The sequence below is a fragment of the Amblyomma americanum genome, chromosome 1 (assembly GCF_052857255.1).
Source record: "Amblyomma americanum isolate KBUSLIRL-KWMA chromosome 1, ASM5285725v1, whole genome shotgun sequence".
Taxonomy (NCBI): Eukaryota; Metazoa; Arthropoda; class Arachnida; order Ixodida; family Ixodidae; genus Amblyomma; species Amblyomma americanum.
The window spans coordinates 137,576,533-137,588,676 of record NC_135497.1 but is presented as its reverse complement, the minus strand read 5'-3'; the positions used below and the strand labels follow the sequence as shown (position 1 = coordinate 137,588,676).

Here is a 12,144-nt window from a genome sequence, read left to right as displayed (position 1 = left end):
CACAGGGCACCGGCCGACCCCCACCGAGTTTAATGACAATTGACCCAGTGGCTAATGAAACTGCCACTGTAACAGGGGTACAAGTTGAGAAAAATGGAGAGCTTCCAGTGTAGTAGGTACCACCCAACACTTGCCCATCACAGTCTATATGAAGATGTCATGAGTGATGTCACTAGAAGCAATGAAAGCATGAAAATACAAACAGCCTCATACAAGGCTCCTCATGAAAAAATAAAAAATATAAATGCAGCGAATGTTGTCCGAGGACCCTGAACTTCATGTTTCGAAAGCAAACAGACCAAGCTCTTTAGTTCCCATTTGGCCTAACCATGCTTTACAAAAAACAAATCAGGACTGCTGCAAAATGAAAATAATGTTTAATCACAAAATTTGTGCTGTCCGGAGGATTTTTTTTGTGTGTGGCATAATACAACCAGATCACAAGGCTGATTTTAATAAATTAAATTATACGTTGTGTGCAACGAACTGCAGAGAGTACATGTGGCACAGCTCACACTTGAACAAGAGGTATTCAGAAAGCTCTGCCTCCTGGGATGCAACTTATTAGCTGAGTGATAAAATTGAAAGGCATTACACCCAAATGAAAATATTGAATGCCCTCTTTCCCAGCCACACATTATTTCTTAACATAGTTTCCATCCGCAGTGCTGCCTTTCCGCCACCAGTGCACGCCATTACAGAAGAATGAGGCTGACTGTTTTGCCTCGCCCACCTCAAAGCCTTAACCTCACACCTTCCGACTTCTGGCTATTTGTCCAAGATGAAGAAACATTTTCAATGTATGCCTCCCATGTCCAATTAGGAGGTCAATGCAGCATACCATCAGTGTCACCTGCAGATACCACATTCTATTACAGCCCAGTGCACCTGTCACTGACGTGTGCCACCCAGCAATGGGGACTGTGTCAAAAAGTGGTGGGTTTGTGGGAAAGAGGAAATGCCTAATCTTCATTTCAAAGTAACATCACCCCATTCCCTCTTTCAATAAAAATGTTAGTCGAGGAGACACAACTTACTTAACGCCCCTTGCATCTTAAGTCTTAAGATTGATCATGCAGAGTGGCATTACCTGTGGACAAAACTATTCCAACAATAACCCTGAAAATTAAATCAGAGAAATTAATCCTGCAAGTAAAATGAGACTGCACAAATCTGATCTGTTACTCTTTAGAGTAAAAGGAACGCTATGCACAGAGAGACCATGCCCAAAACCAGAATAATACTATGTACACGGAACGGCACTGAGGCGCTACATCACAACCAATACCACTACCGACGGCGTAGCGGGGCTAATGTCTGCAACGTGTGACGTCGCTGCTTTTAATTTTGTGTTTGCTTCTCGGTGTGCTCTGGGAGCCCGGCCCACCATGGTTCATGTCGTCTACTGCCCCAACACGTCACGGCAGTTGTAAAACACTGGCTGCGAAGCATATGAGTATTACAGTCAACAGCGAAACCAGGCTAATGTTTATAACCTCGCCGAGTTTTTATTTCTTTTGCTGATCCCAATATAAGGATGTGGGTGGAATCCAGACTGCGGCAGTTGCATTTCGTTAAAAGCGAAAGGCAGAAAAAGGCTCATGTGCCATCCAATATCAGTGCATGCTGTGGCAGTTGCTTTGATTTTTATCTTTAAGGGGGCGCAGAGGGTTCAAATCGCGCAAATCTCAGAGAAAAAAAACTGTATTTAGAAAACACCAGGTTTGATACCTGTAGGTGGTATACATTGACGCACAGCCACGCCGCGGCGCTGTGCCGCCGCCATGATTGAGGTGCACATAGCAGACAAACCTCAGCTACGCAAGCATGTTTTCTTTCATGCAGCATTCAGACTGCCGTTTGGAATCTGCGTGCATCGGAGATTCGACCGGCAGTGACTGGGCGCCATAGCTGCACGTAACTACATTGTAAATTAACGCCACTTCAATTGGGCAGCTGCGCTTGTTAGCGCTACTCAAGTCTGCAAGGAAACAGGAGCAACGACGAAAGTTGGTCCCAGGTTTGGTTCTGCTCAATTCTGGGATAGAAGCTCGGATAGTAGTCATTGACAGCAACACTCCGTGAAACTGGAGAGCAGCATGTAGTTCACGCACATTCGTGGGGAAGAGGCCAGTAACCCGGTGCCACTCGATGGCTGCGGCGCTATTTGCTTAACTGTGGACTGCGTATACCTGCCAAGAGCCGTTAATTTCTGAGCTGTACTACACATCTGACCTTGGTATAATGCTTCAGGTTTTATTCTTAGGTTGACCTGCAAAATTTTTGGCCAAAGCACATACTAATACTAAGTACGGCCACCAAAGTTTGCTTAATGTTGAATGAAAGGATGTGATCTCGCGCTTTCTTTGATCTTATATGAATTCTTGGGGCATGCGCTTCGTTTTTCTTTTCGGTAGAGTCGTGGCCACCCAAGCGGTGTTTTTATATCGTGGACGTTGTGAACTCTGCACTTGCGTCAGGGTGATACTGGAAGCTCGCGAGCTGGTGCAGCAACCTTGAATCCTACCAAAACAGCACACTAATTTTTGCACCGTGCACTGTGTTGTCAGATTGTGGCATGAAAAAGAGACGCGACACTGACGAAGCGCGGACTATCAAGTGTCAGCTAGCAGGTACTCTCGTGTCGTATTTTGTCAACATGGCACGCACAGTGCAAAAGTGAACAACTACCTAGCCCAGTTTGCTGCTTTAGGCCGCTGTGGCAATCTATGACGCCCTTTGTGCAAAAGAATGACTGCTCCAGAGTACCAAGGCTTCCCAAGTCCGGTCATGAGTACGCGTTGTGTGCAGAGGACTCCCACATAAGGCATAATAGGTGCCTTTTGTCAGATATTTGCACGGACGTGCTCATGCACCCCAGACGCCGTAGTGAGAGACCAAATCACCGATCACTTCCCCACGAATGTGTCTTACATAAATGAGGCTCTCCGGTTTCACGGAAGCATTGCTGTCAATGACTACTATCTAAGCTTCTATCCCAGAATCGAGGGGAACCAAACCCGCGACCAACTTTCATCACGAAGCCTGTTTTCTCGGCCGGCTAGAGCAGCGATAACAAGCGCAGCTGCCCAAGTGGCATTCGTTTACAACGTAGTTACGTGCGACTATCCGCCCAGCGACTACCAGCCGAATCTCCGATGCACGCGGATTCCAAATGGCAGTCTGAATGCGACATGCAAAGAAAACATGCTTGCAGAGCAGAGGTTCGTCTACAACGTGCCACTCATTATGGCGGCTGGCGGCGCCGCACCACAGTGCCGCGGCTGTCCGCCAGTGCAGGTCTTTATACAGCTCTTCGATTTGGCTGCACTCCCTGCACTAGTTCCATGGTTCTGCGGCGGTGTCGCATGTGTGCAGAATCAGTTAGTGCAGCTTGACACTGGCTTCTTCTAAAACAAATGGTTGAGTGCAAGCCTGGTCGTCTGCTAGCCTTGGCGTCGTCACCAAATTACACAAGCGTGGCGAACTGGGCTTGTTGGTGAATATTCATACTTAAAACAGCGCGAAAGATGGGACAAAAGAAGGAGACAAGAGCACCGCTTGTTTTGTCTCCTTCTTTTGTCCCGTCTTTCGCGCTGTTTTAAGTATGAACCAAATTATAGTCAACTGCGTGCCACTGGCATCAGCGCATGCCAAAATCTCGAACCACGTGAAGAATTTTCAAGCAGAAATCCCAAATAGGTGTTGCCATGAACTAGCTCCAGGAAATCGTTTTACAGAAGAAAAAAAAGGTAAAGATCGTTCAATGTATACACACAGACGATTTACGAATATGCGCTGGAATGCTGCCCATTCCAGCGCATACCGACGCGTAAGTGACCACTTAGGTTTACAATTATTGTGCCATGAAGAGTTACTCACCTGCTCATCTCAAGAAAGGACTGCTATGATTTCATTAATAGACTGCAGTCATATCTGCTTCACTTCTCCGACCTACACATGGGCGCCGCCATACTGCTGCACTACAGCTGCACTTCCACTTTGGAGAGTGCAAGCCAGTCAAGAACTCATGCTGCACTAGGCTGGCACTTTTGCAAAATGAAGACTGAAGTGCAGCGGGCGTGCACTGCACTGGTAAAACGAATGTGAAAGTGCTGCCTCCTTGAACTGGTACAGAAAGTGCAGCCAAATCGAAGAGACCTTTAATTATATCCCAAAAATTTTTTCCCAAAAATAGCCGAGAACCAACTTTAAAAAATGCTTTAGTGACTGTACTTAGCAAAAATCTGGCTACATATCTGTGAAAATGCCAGTTTACTCAAAAGTGTTTTTTAACCTGGCTGCCCTGCTTACAGAAAGCATAGCATGATAATGGTTTCATGCTGTGTAGTGTTACTCTATAAATTCTTCATGCAGTGACATTCCTATATTTCTGCATTACTCTCTCATTTGTTTAATCTGTCAATAATTTTACAAGATGATAATGAGTGCATTATGCAAGCGTGGATATAACATTCTGTGTAGAAAAAACTCTGGCTGCTAAAGATATTTGGAGAAAATCATTGCATCTCTTGGGTAAAACAAAAGAGTGACTACAGGCTCCTACCACGTTTTGTTGTCACGCCAGGCTTTCTGCAAGTTTGGTATAGCAATGAAGCATTTAAAAATTTATGACGTCAAAAAATTAAAACATTCACTCACAATCCCCACACCCCTCCTTTACACATGACACCACTTTTGAAGGAAAAATACTTATTTGATGAAAGAAAAATTATCTGACTGTTCTGAACTGTTAAGCATACCGTGCTAAGCATCATCAAGGGGTAATTTTCCAATTGTAACTTCTTTCTTTGAAAAGTGCTAAATTTGCCTCTCACGGCAACAACTCACAAACGAACTAATGCACACCATAATGCTTTGTAATTTAAGAAAGTCTACCTATTAACTATGCAATGAACTAGAACAAAGATTCTGTAATGAATTCGCAAGCAATTATCACAAAAAAAAGAAAACATAAAGTAAAATTGGCTTTTTGAAAGCGTATAACAGGCCACAACATGAAAGATTATCAGTGGACTTCAAATATCCTCGCTCACTGCAAGCCCTAATATGTAATAAATGAGTGGACGAAGTTTCAAGAGAAAATGTTTCGCTGAGTGTAACTTTTTAACAGCACTAGATGGAATCGTAATTCTTTTTGCAAAAGGTAGAGGAATGGTTGTGGTTATAAAAACAAATCACAATGCAAAACCTTATTTTTCAAGAAAATTGGCATTTCAAAAGTGTTGTCATACCTTAAGTGGTGTGTGATGTCAGCGCATGTTGCGGCAGTTGTAAAACACCAGCTGTTGAAAAATTTTTCTTCTAGCAACCTGAAGGAGCTAGCGGTACAGCAACCAGATAGTGAAGGATATGGGTGGAATCTGGGCCACGATGGCCACACTTCTATACAGGCAAAATACACCTGTGCTGCATTACATCAGAGCACATTGCAGCAGGTGTCGAGCTTCAGTATTCGCGCGGCACTTCCCACAAATAAGCTAGCAGATACAAGCCGAAATAATGTTAAAAATTTAATTTTAGCAAATTGTGCTTCAGTATTCATGGCAGATAACGGGGATAGCAAAAACCTTTTCCTTCCTTTTTGTTATTATTTTAATAAACCACTTATTACTACTACAAATTTCCATTACGCCAGTGTGCTGGGAGTGCCCTCAACTGCTGTTTGCAAACGATGCACTATCTCAACACTTCGTTGGCAACGCTTTTAGGTGAGCTTCTGCCAGCTGCTGCACTTGACAGTGAGATGTGTAATCGGCGCCAGTGGAGAGCATTGTGATTGTTGACAGTGGGGGAGATATCATATGCCATGATCACAAAAGCAGTTCATGGCTCGCACGAACGTCAAGGCTTTACCACGAGCAAAGCGAGAAGCGTGATGGCAAGTTGCAGCAGACGATGGCAGCGTAACCAGCCAGCGCCTTCACACCAACCCCAAGAGTGTTGAAAAAAAATATATATATATGTCACACGTTAACATCAAAACGAGTGTGGTATCTGCTGCAAACTCTGACGGCAGGTGACGCTAGTGTGCAAAATACGTTTGTGCACATAGCATGTGAAGTAGCCTATATGCACAATATGTGCACGAGAACTGGAAATAGCTGTTGGTGCCAATAGAATTGCCTTTACAATGAAGGAAAGTTTCATTCAATATTACTAATGTGCAATAAAAAGTTAGTAAACTATTGCAGCATGTCCACCATTGCTCCAACAATCATTGTGACAATTGCTATCATAACGCTTATCTGTGTGTTCATTACCTTTTACACCATCTGAAACAGTATGTAATGCAAGAAGTCGGAAACAAACCTGAAAACAAGAAATCTTTAACGCACATAACAAGCAGGTAATAACGACAAGTCCTGTATGAAATACCCACTGTAAACATGAGCAAGCCGTATATGTAAACAATAAAGCAGTGCAACTGTGCACCTTCTGAGCATGCACTGACAACCACACATGGCTCTTATGTGCTTGAAAAAGTTTCTGAAGCAACCAAAAACATGTAGTAGAACATGTTTTTGACTCTTCACACAAAAAACTGTGTAGCACTGGCGCAAGTACGTTCAAGCAATGCAGCAGTTCTCGCGGCCCCAAGAGTACATAGTATACTGTGGCTCGCTTAAACGTGTACAGGCGCACGAGCACACACTGCGTTCCTGCAGCGCGACAACGTGAACCCGCGCAGGGCCAGGAGGTGCAGTGCAGCGATTTTCCACTTGGAAGCGGAGGAGCCTGCCGTTCAAACGTCGTCAGGGGACTGCCCGTTGTCACAGGTGACAGGCAAATCCCAAGCGCGCGAAGCCATGCGGCCCCCCGGGGCGCCGGCGGCAATGCAGCTCCGCACCGCTGTTAGGCGCGAGACAACGTACCTGAACGGACGGAGCTCCTGGCCGGGCGGCCAACATCTGCGGAGCCAACCGCACAGGACTACCGATGACGACCCGGGGCGCCAGCGTCTTCTGGCCGACGACGGTCGGCGCTCCGGGCCGGCCAGGGTTCACGTTGACGATCTGCACGCCGGGTGGCAGGATGCTAGGGCTGGACACAACCTGTGTGACCACGCTAACGGGTTGTGGGCCAGGCTTTGACGCTTGGATGACGCCCGCAGCCGGCGAAGAGCAGCGCAGGAACTCCTGCCCAACCGAGGCCGCAGGCGGCTCCTGCTTGATGAGGATCTGCGGCTTGAATGCGGCCTTCGGATCTTTTGGGTCGACCACGATGCGCGGTTTCGCAGGTTGACTGATGATGAGAGGCGTCTGCTGCGAAGCCACGTTCGCTAGATTGTGGATAGCGCTGAGGCCAGGAGTAGTGGCGGGCGTGTGCGGGCTGGTACGGATAGCTGTGCTTCCGTTCGGGACACCCTGAATTTTCACATTGCCCCGCTGCTGGATAACGGCATTGTTGACGGCAGCAAGATTGGCCGCATTAAAGTGACCCTGCGGCGAATACACAATCTTTATGTCCGAGTTACTGATCGGGCGCACAAGCGATGTGTTCAGCAGGGCCTGCTGCGCCGTGCCAGTAACTTGGTTTATGTAGCCACTAGCTGGGAGAGCGCCAGGCAAAGTCACCATCACAGTGTTCGTCGAACTGGCAGGAGAAGAAGCGCAACTACTAACGCCAACAATATGAGACGTGGTCGCGATCGTCTTTCCAAAGTTCGACACCACGATGCTTGGGCATGAATTCGCAAGCGCTGCAGCCACACCGTGTTTTTGTCCGTCGTGCGGCAGGCGCTGGAGACCGTCCGAAACTGGCACACTATTGACGTGATTCGTGGTTGCTGAACTGACGGTGAGCTCTTGGTTTGGAGCATGAATCCCAGACGATGAAAGTTGTGACTCTAAAGACCCTACTAATTCGCTTACTACTGACTCGTCCACATCTGTGGTTAGCATTTCCTCTAGAGATTTGGCTGACGCCATTTTCGAGTTGCAACTGAAAAATAAAGTACGCATGCGTGTCCCCGCCAAAGAGGAATTGTGGGTAACAAAGCACTAATACGCATATCAAGTGTTGTGCACATAAATAGTTATATTTCGCTCAAGTGTTAGCTTTGAATCAAAAACTGTGAATATTTTACTTTTTAGTACTTGTTATATAATTTTGTTTTTTAGAGTTTGAATATTTCAACTTTTATTGTCGTTATTTTGTCGTGTTGAATCAAGGTATTAGAACAAGGTTACTTTGCATACTGCTTTCGATGGTGGCGCCGCCTTGGCCGGTTGCGTAAAAACGGGTTCAGGTCCGCCATTTCCTCATCCCATGATTAGACTCAGATTGGGTTGGTTAAGCCGGAGTAATCTGTTGTGATCGCGTTGGAGGCACGTAATTTGTTCCCGAGTTCACAATGAGTACCGGTATACCATACCTGGGCAGCAAAATAAGCCTAATATCAAAGTCTGAGATTCGGTATGAAGGCATTCTGTACACTATTGACACCAAAGAGTCAACCGTTGCTTTGGCGAAAGGTCAGTATCGGCGTCTTGTCGGAGTGTTAAGAACGTTAGTCTTTGCCCGCATTTACATGCGAAATGTGTGTGTGCACGCTGCTTTCGAACGTTTCTGAATTGTCACGTGCCTGTTTCTGTGAGTGCAGCGGGCGCCACAGAAGCAGGTAGAATAAATGTTGCCGCCGTTCCGTCGGTCGGATGTTTCGGTTACGGGAGGGGGTTTAAGATAGCAGAACAAAGGATTACCATGTTTTTTAGGGTATTTTATGCCGCTGCCGCCGAAATATTGGTTGTTTGAGAGGTAACCTGTGAAAGCTTCAGTATTTCTGCGTTGTCATTTTAGGCTTACGGACTTCGTGCGTTATCTCGCAGTGAAACTGCAAATTTGCATAAGTGTGAAACATGTTGCAAAAGTGCCGGCGTGCATATCACTGCGTGTCGTAAAAGCTTTGCATAGCTGCCTGCCGGTATTGCACTCTTCGGCTGCATCAGCTTGGCGTTCGTCTCGTGGGTCGGTTTAAAACCTAGACGCAGGTTCAGCCCCTTTGTTGTGGAGTTGAAAACGCGTCCCTTCTGTCGTTGCATTGCGAGAGACTGGTTATGCGTTCGAGTAGTGCTCAAAAATGCAACCGCCGCGTATTTTACTCCGTTTTCGCTGGCTGTGTCGTTGCATTTTGCGTTGTGTGCTTGCGTACTCGCTCGGCGCGTTCGCTTCACATTGCCGAACGCCGCCTGCGTTTGCACGTGGTTGACCTCGCCGTTTAAACTAACGTGTTAGTCGGGCTTGTAACTTTATCGGCGGATGAGAACTCTGCGTTTGCATTAATATGCTTTCATACTGCTACTAGTCTTGTTTAAGCTGCTTTTGACTTGCGAATGTGCGTGCGGTCCGGCGTCGTTGCTGTTCGTAAGTTACCTGTGCAGAGCGTTCTTCGTTGCTTTTAAGAGCTCAGTAGCATTTTACTTGCGCACTTGTCTGTTCACGTTGACTCAGCTACTTCTGTTTTGCTTAATACCGCTTGCAGCCAGTTCAGGTTCATTTGTTTACAGCAATGTACGCACATGTCCTTACTTTCCTGGCCTAGCCTTCACTATTTTTAGTCCCTTATTTGTTCTCCAGCCAACAGAATATTCGTATCCCTGGGATGTCTTCGCAACAGGTGTGCATTTAAAAGCAGCCTTTGCATGCATGTAAAATGCGTCAATTTTGCCTGTGGTTTTCAAATGTCTGACAAGCAGGAAAGCAGTCTTTTCAATTACTATGCATGCATTGATTTCAATGTGGCACCATGCCTCTACTGACATCGAAGAATCTGCTGCTTGTTCCCTGTTATCAAATGACAATTTGGGAGTAAACTTGCGTATTCATACACCTTTGAGCATTTGTATATTAGCTGTCTAGGTCTTGTACAGGCCAGGGTTTTGAATGAATTAGTAGTGGGGGGTAATAACATTATGAAGGATATTGAGTAAAGCTGAGATTTGGGCAAGTTGGTAAGCATTCAGCACTTATCTTGCCTTTGTCCGACCTTTGTTGCGCTGTTCACCCACCATTATGAAGGATACCTCTGAAACAAAGGTTTGCTGCACAGTAGATGAGTTGCACTTGAATGGTCATGTACAGTGGTGAGCAGCCCTGTCTAGAGCACGCCGACAGTGCTCTGCGGAGCAATTCAGCGCCACCTAATGTTAGGCTGTGGGTTTCAGTTAGGCGTCCCATGCGCATGCACGGCAAAAAGAGGGATGCTTGTTCATCACTTCCTTGTCCAGCCCCCACCTTGCGAGTTTGCTTGTGCCACCAAGGGCGCGCTGCCTGCATTTGTGACCCTGTGGCCAGGGCGTCGCCAAACCGCCGCGCTTCAAGAGTGTAACGAGACGGCCAGGCAAGCAAGCGCGAGTGATACCACATGATCACACATTTCTGCATCCAAGTTCCTAGGTCTGTACGGATGCCAAATGCAGTTTCCCTTGTAGCTGATAAAACAGCGCAAAGACACTCTATCAAACAATACGCCTGCAACGCATGGTGCGTGGTAGTAACATGCTAACTATGGATAACTACCAATTAAGCCCCATTCTCACACTCTCAGGCTGGTGTGTGTGTGTGAAACGCTATCATTTGTTTTTGAAGCACGTGATCACCCAATATCACTTGCTTGCACAGCTGCCTTGCGATTCATTTTGCAACGCATTCATTTTGCGGTCGCTGTTGCATAACATTCAGCGCGGCCCTGACGGCGTGAAGCACATGCACAGAGGAAATGAGGCAGAGAACCTACGAGCAAGCACCACTTTATTTTGGCCACGCATGCGCATGAGGCGCATAACTCAAACCCAGAGCCTAACGTTAGGTGGCACTGACTTAATCCGCAGAGCATCGTCGGCACGCTCTAGACAAGGCTGCTCACCACTGTACTGCATAGTCTATTGCGGTACTCTCTTGATATTTGGAGTGGCTGAAAATTTGAAGTGGCTGCCTTTTTAATGGCATTTAATGTTATCAAGCCCAGTACATCAATTTGAATAAATAAATCAAACGAAATTCTTCTGTACTTCTGAATCACAAGTTCAGCTTTGAATGAGTTCATGAAATGTTGCTTTGTACTCTCTGAAATGGGCAAGTGGGGCATTTTTGTTCAGGAAATCGCAGCACGTTTTGGCATCCTTCTTGCAGTGCATTCAAAGGTGCATTGTTCTATGCCTTGGGTGCAGTACATAGTCTGTCTCCATTGCTTACAACCAAGCTTCAATCTTGGTTAGCCATCTCGTGCTTCAAGCTTGTTCTGCGTAATGAATGCAGTCGGTCATAGAGTGCTCGTTTCTTGTTAGCACCTGACATGACATGTTAGAAGACACTGGCAAATCTTTTTTTTTTTTCTGCTTTCTTCAGTACGGTCCTTTGGCACCGAAGATCGCCCCACCGATCGCCCTGTAGCGCCCAGAGATGAAGTCTACGAGTACATTATCTTCAGGGCCCATGACATCAAAGACCTCCGCGTGTCCGAGCCTCCCAAGCCCCAGTCAACTCTGCCTGGAGGCCTCACAAATGATCCTGCCATTGTTCAAGTAAGTTCTGTAAATCGTGGTTGTCTACTGTAGTTGCATTGAATTTACTATGGCTGCAGCCAGGGCTTCCACTCCTGCTCAAATTGATTTGCTACCCCATCCTGCTACAAGTAGCCAAAATTGTGCTAAATTGCTCGAAACTGCCCCGAAATCATTTGGGCACTGATGACTATGATACCAATGCAAGTCGGAGTGGAGCCGGTGCATGAGAGATGCGTCCGGCGTCTCCTATCACTACTGAATGCAACCTCGGCTGTTTTAGCATAAGAAAAGGGGAGTGCTGCTGTTGAAAAGATGCTGCTAGCCTTTCGCGTGTTCAAGGAGCGACAGTTCCAGTGCAGCGAGCGAATGCCCTGCTAGCCGGTTCTGAGGTGGGTAGCAATGAGACGGTGCCATCCCAGCCGCGAGGGTCGTACAACGGAAGGCTGCGCAAACAACTGACGTTATCAGCCCGCCATTTCACTTGAACTTGCATTGCTTATAATAAGCTTGAAAAGATGACCAAGAAAAGTAGAAACCATCACAGCCAATCCCTGGCTGGCAGAGCTGTGAAGTGAGAAACCCCAGTGCAGACGTCACTCGACAGGTTTCCACTTTC

General features: G+C 46.6%; 2 protein-coding genes across 7 annotated transcripts in view; one reads left to right on the top strand and one right to left on the bottom strand.

Moving 5' to 3' along the window:
- The window catches only part of LOC144113727 (transcription initiation factor TFIID subunit 4B-like), a 121,383-nt gene extending 113,398 nt beyond the window's left edge, over window positions 1–7,985 (bottom strand). For 2 of the 6 annotated variants that reach the window (XM_077647008.1, XM_077647009.1), the window contains exon 1: window positions 6,897–7,985. In XM_077647008.1, the coding sequence (XP_077503134.1) occupies window positions 6,897–7,985 (1,089 nt within the window). The remainder of the gene's footprint in view (window positions 1–6,896) is intronic. The other 4 variants (XM_077647012.1, XM_077647011.1, XM_077647013.1 and 1 more) reach the window with 2 other exon arrangements.
- A 238-nt stretch (window positions 7,986–8,223) lies between these two features.
- tral (LSM14 family protein trailer hitch) overlaps window positions 8,224–12,144 on the top strand; it is a 29,000-nt gene continuing 25,079 nt past the window's right edge. Inside the window, exons 1-2 of the mRNA XM_077647007.1 lie at window positions 8,224–8,498; window positions 11,371–11,546. Of these exons, the coding sequence (XP_077503133.1) occupies window positions 8,378–8,498; window positions 11,371–11,546 (297 nt within the window). The 5' untranslated portion in view covers window positions 8,224–8,377. The remainder of the gene's footprint in view (window positions 8,499–11,370; window positions 11,547–12,144) is intronic.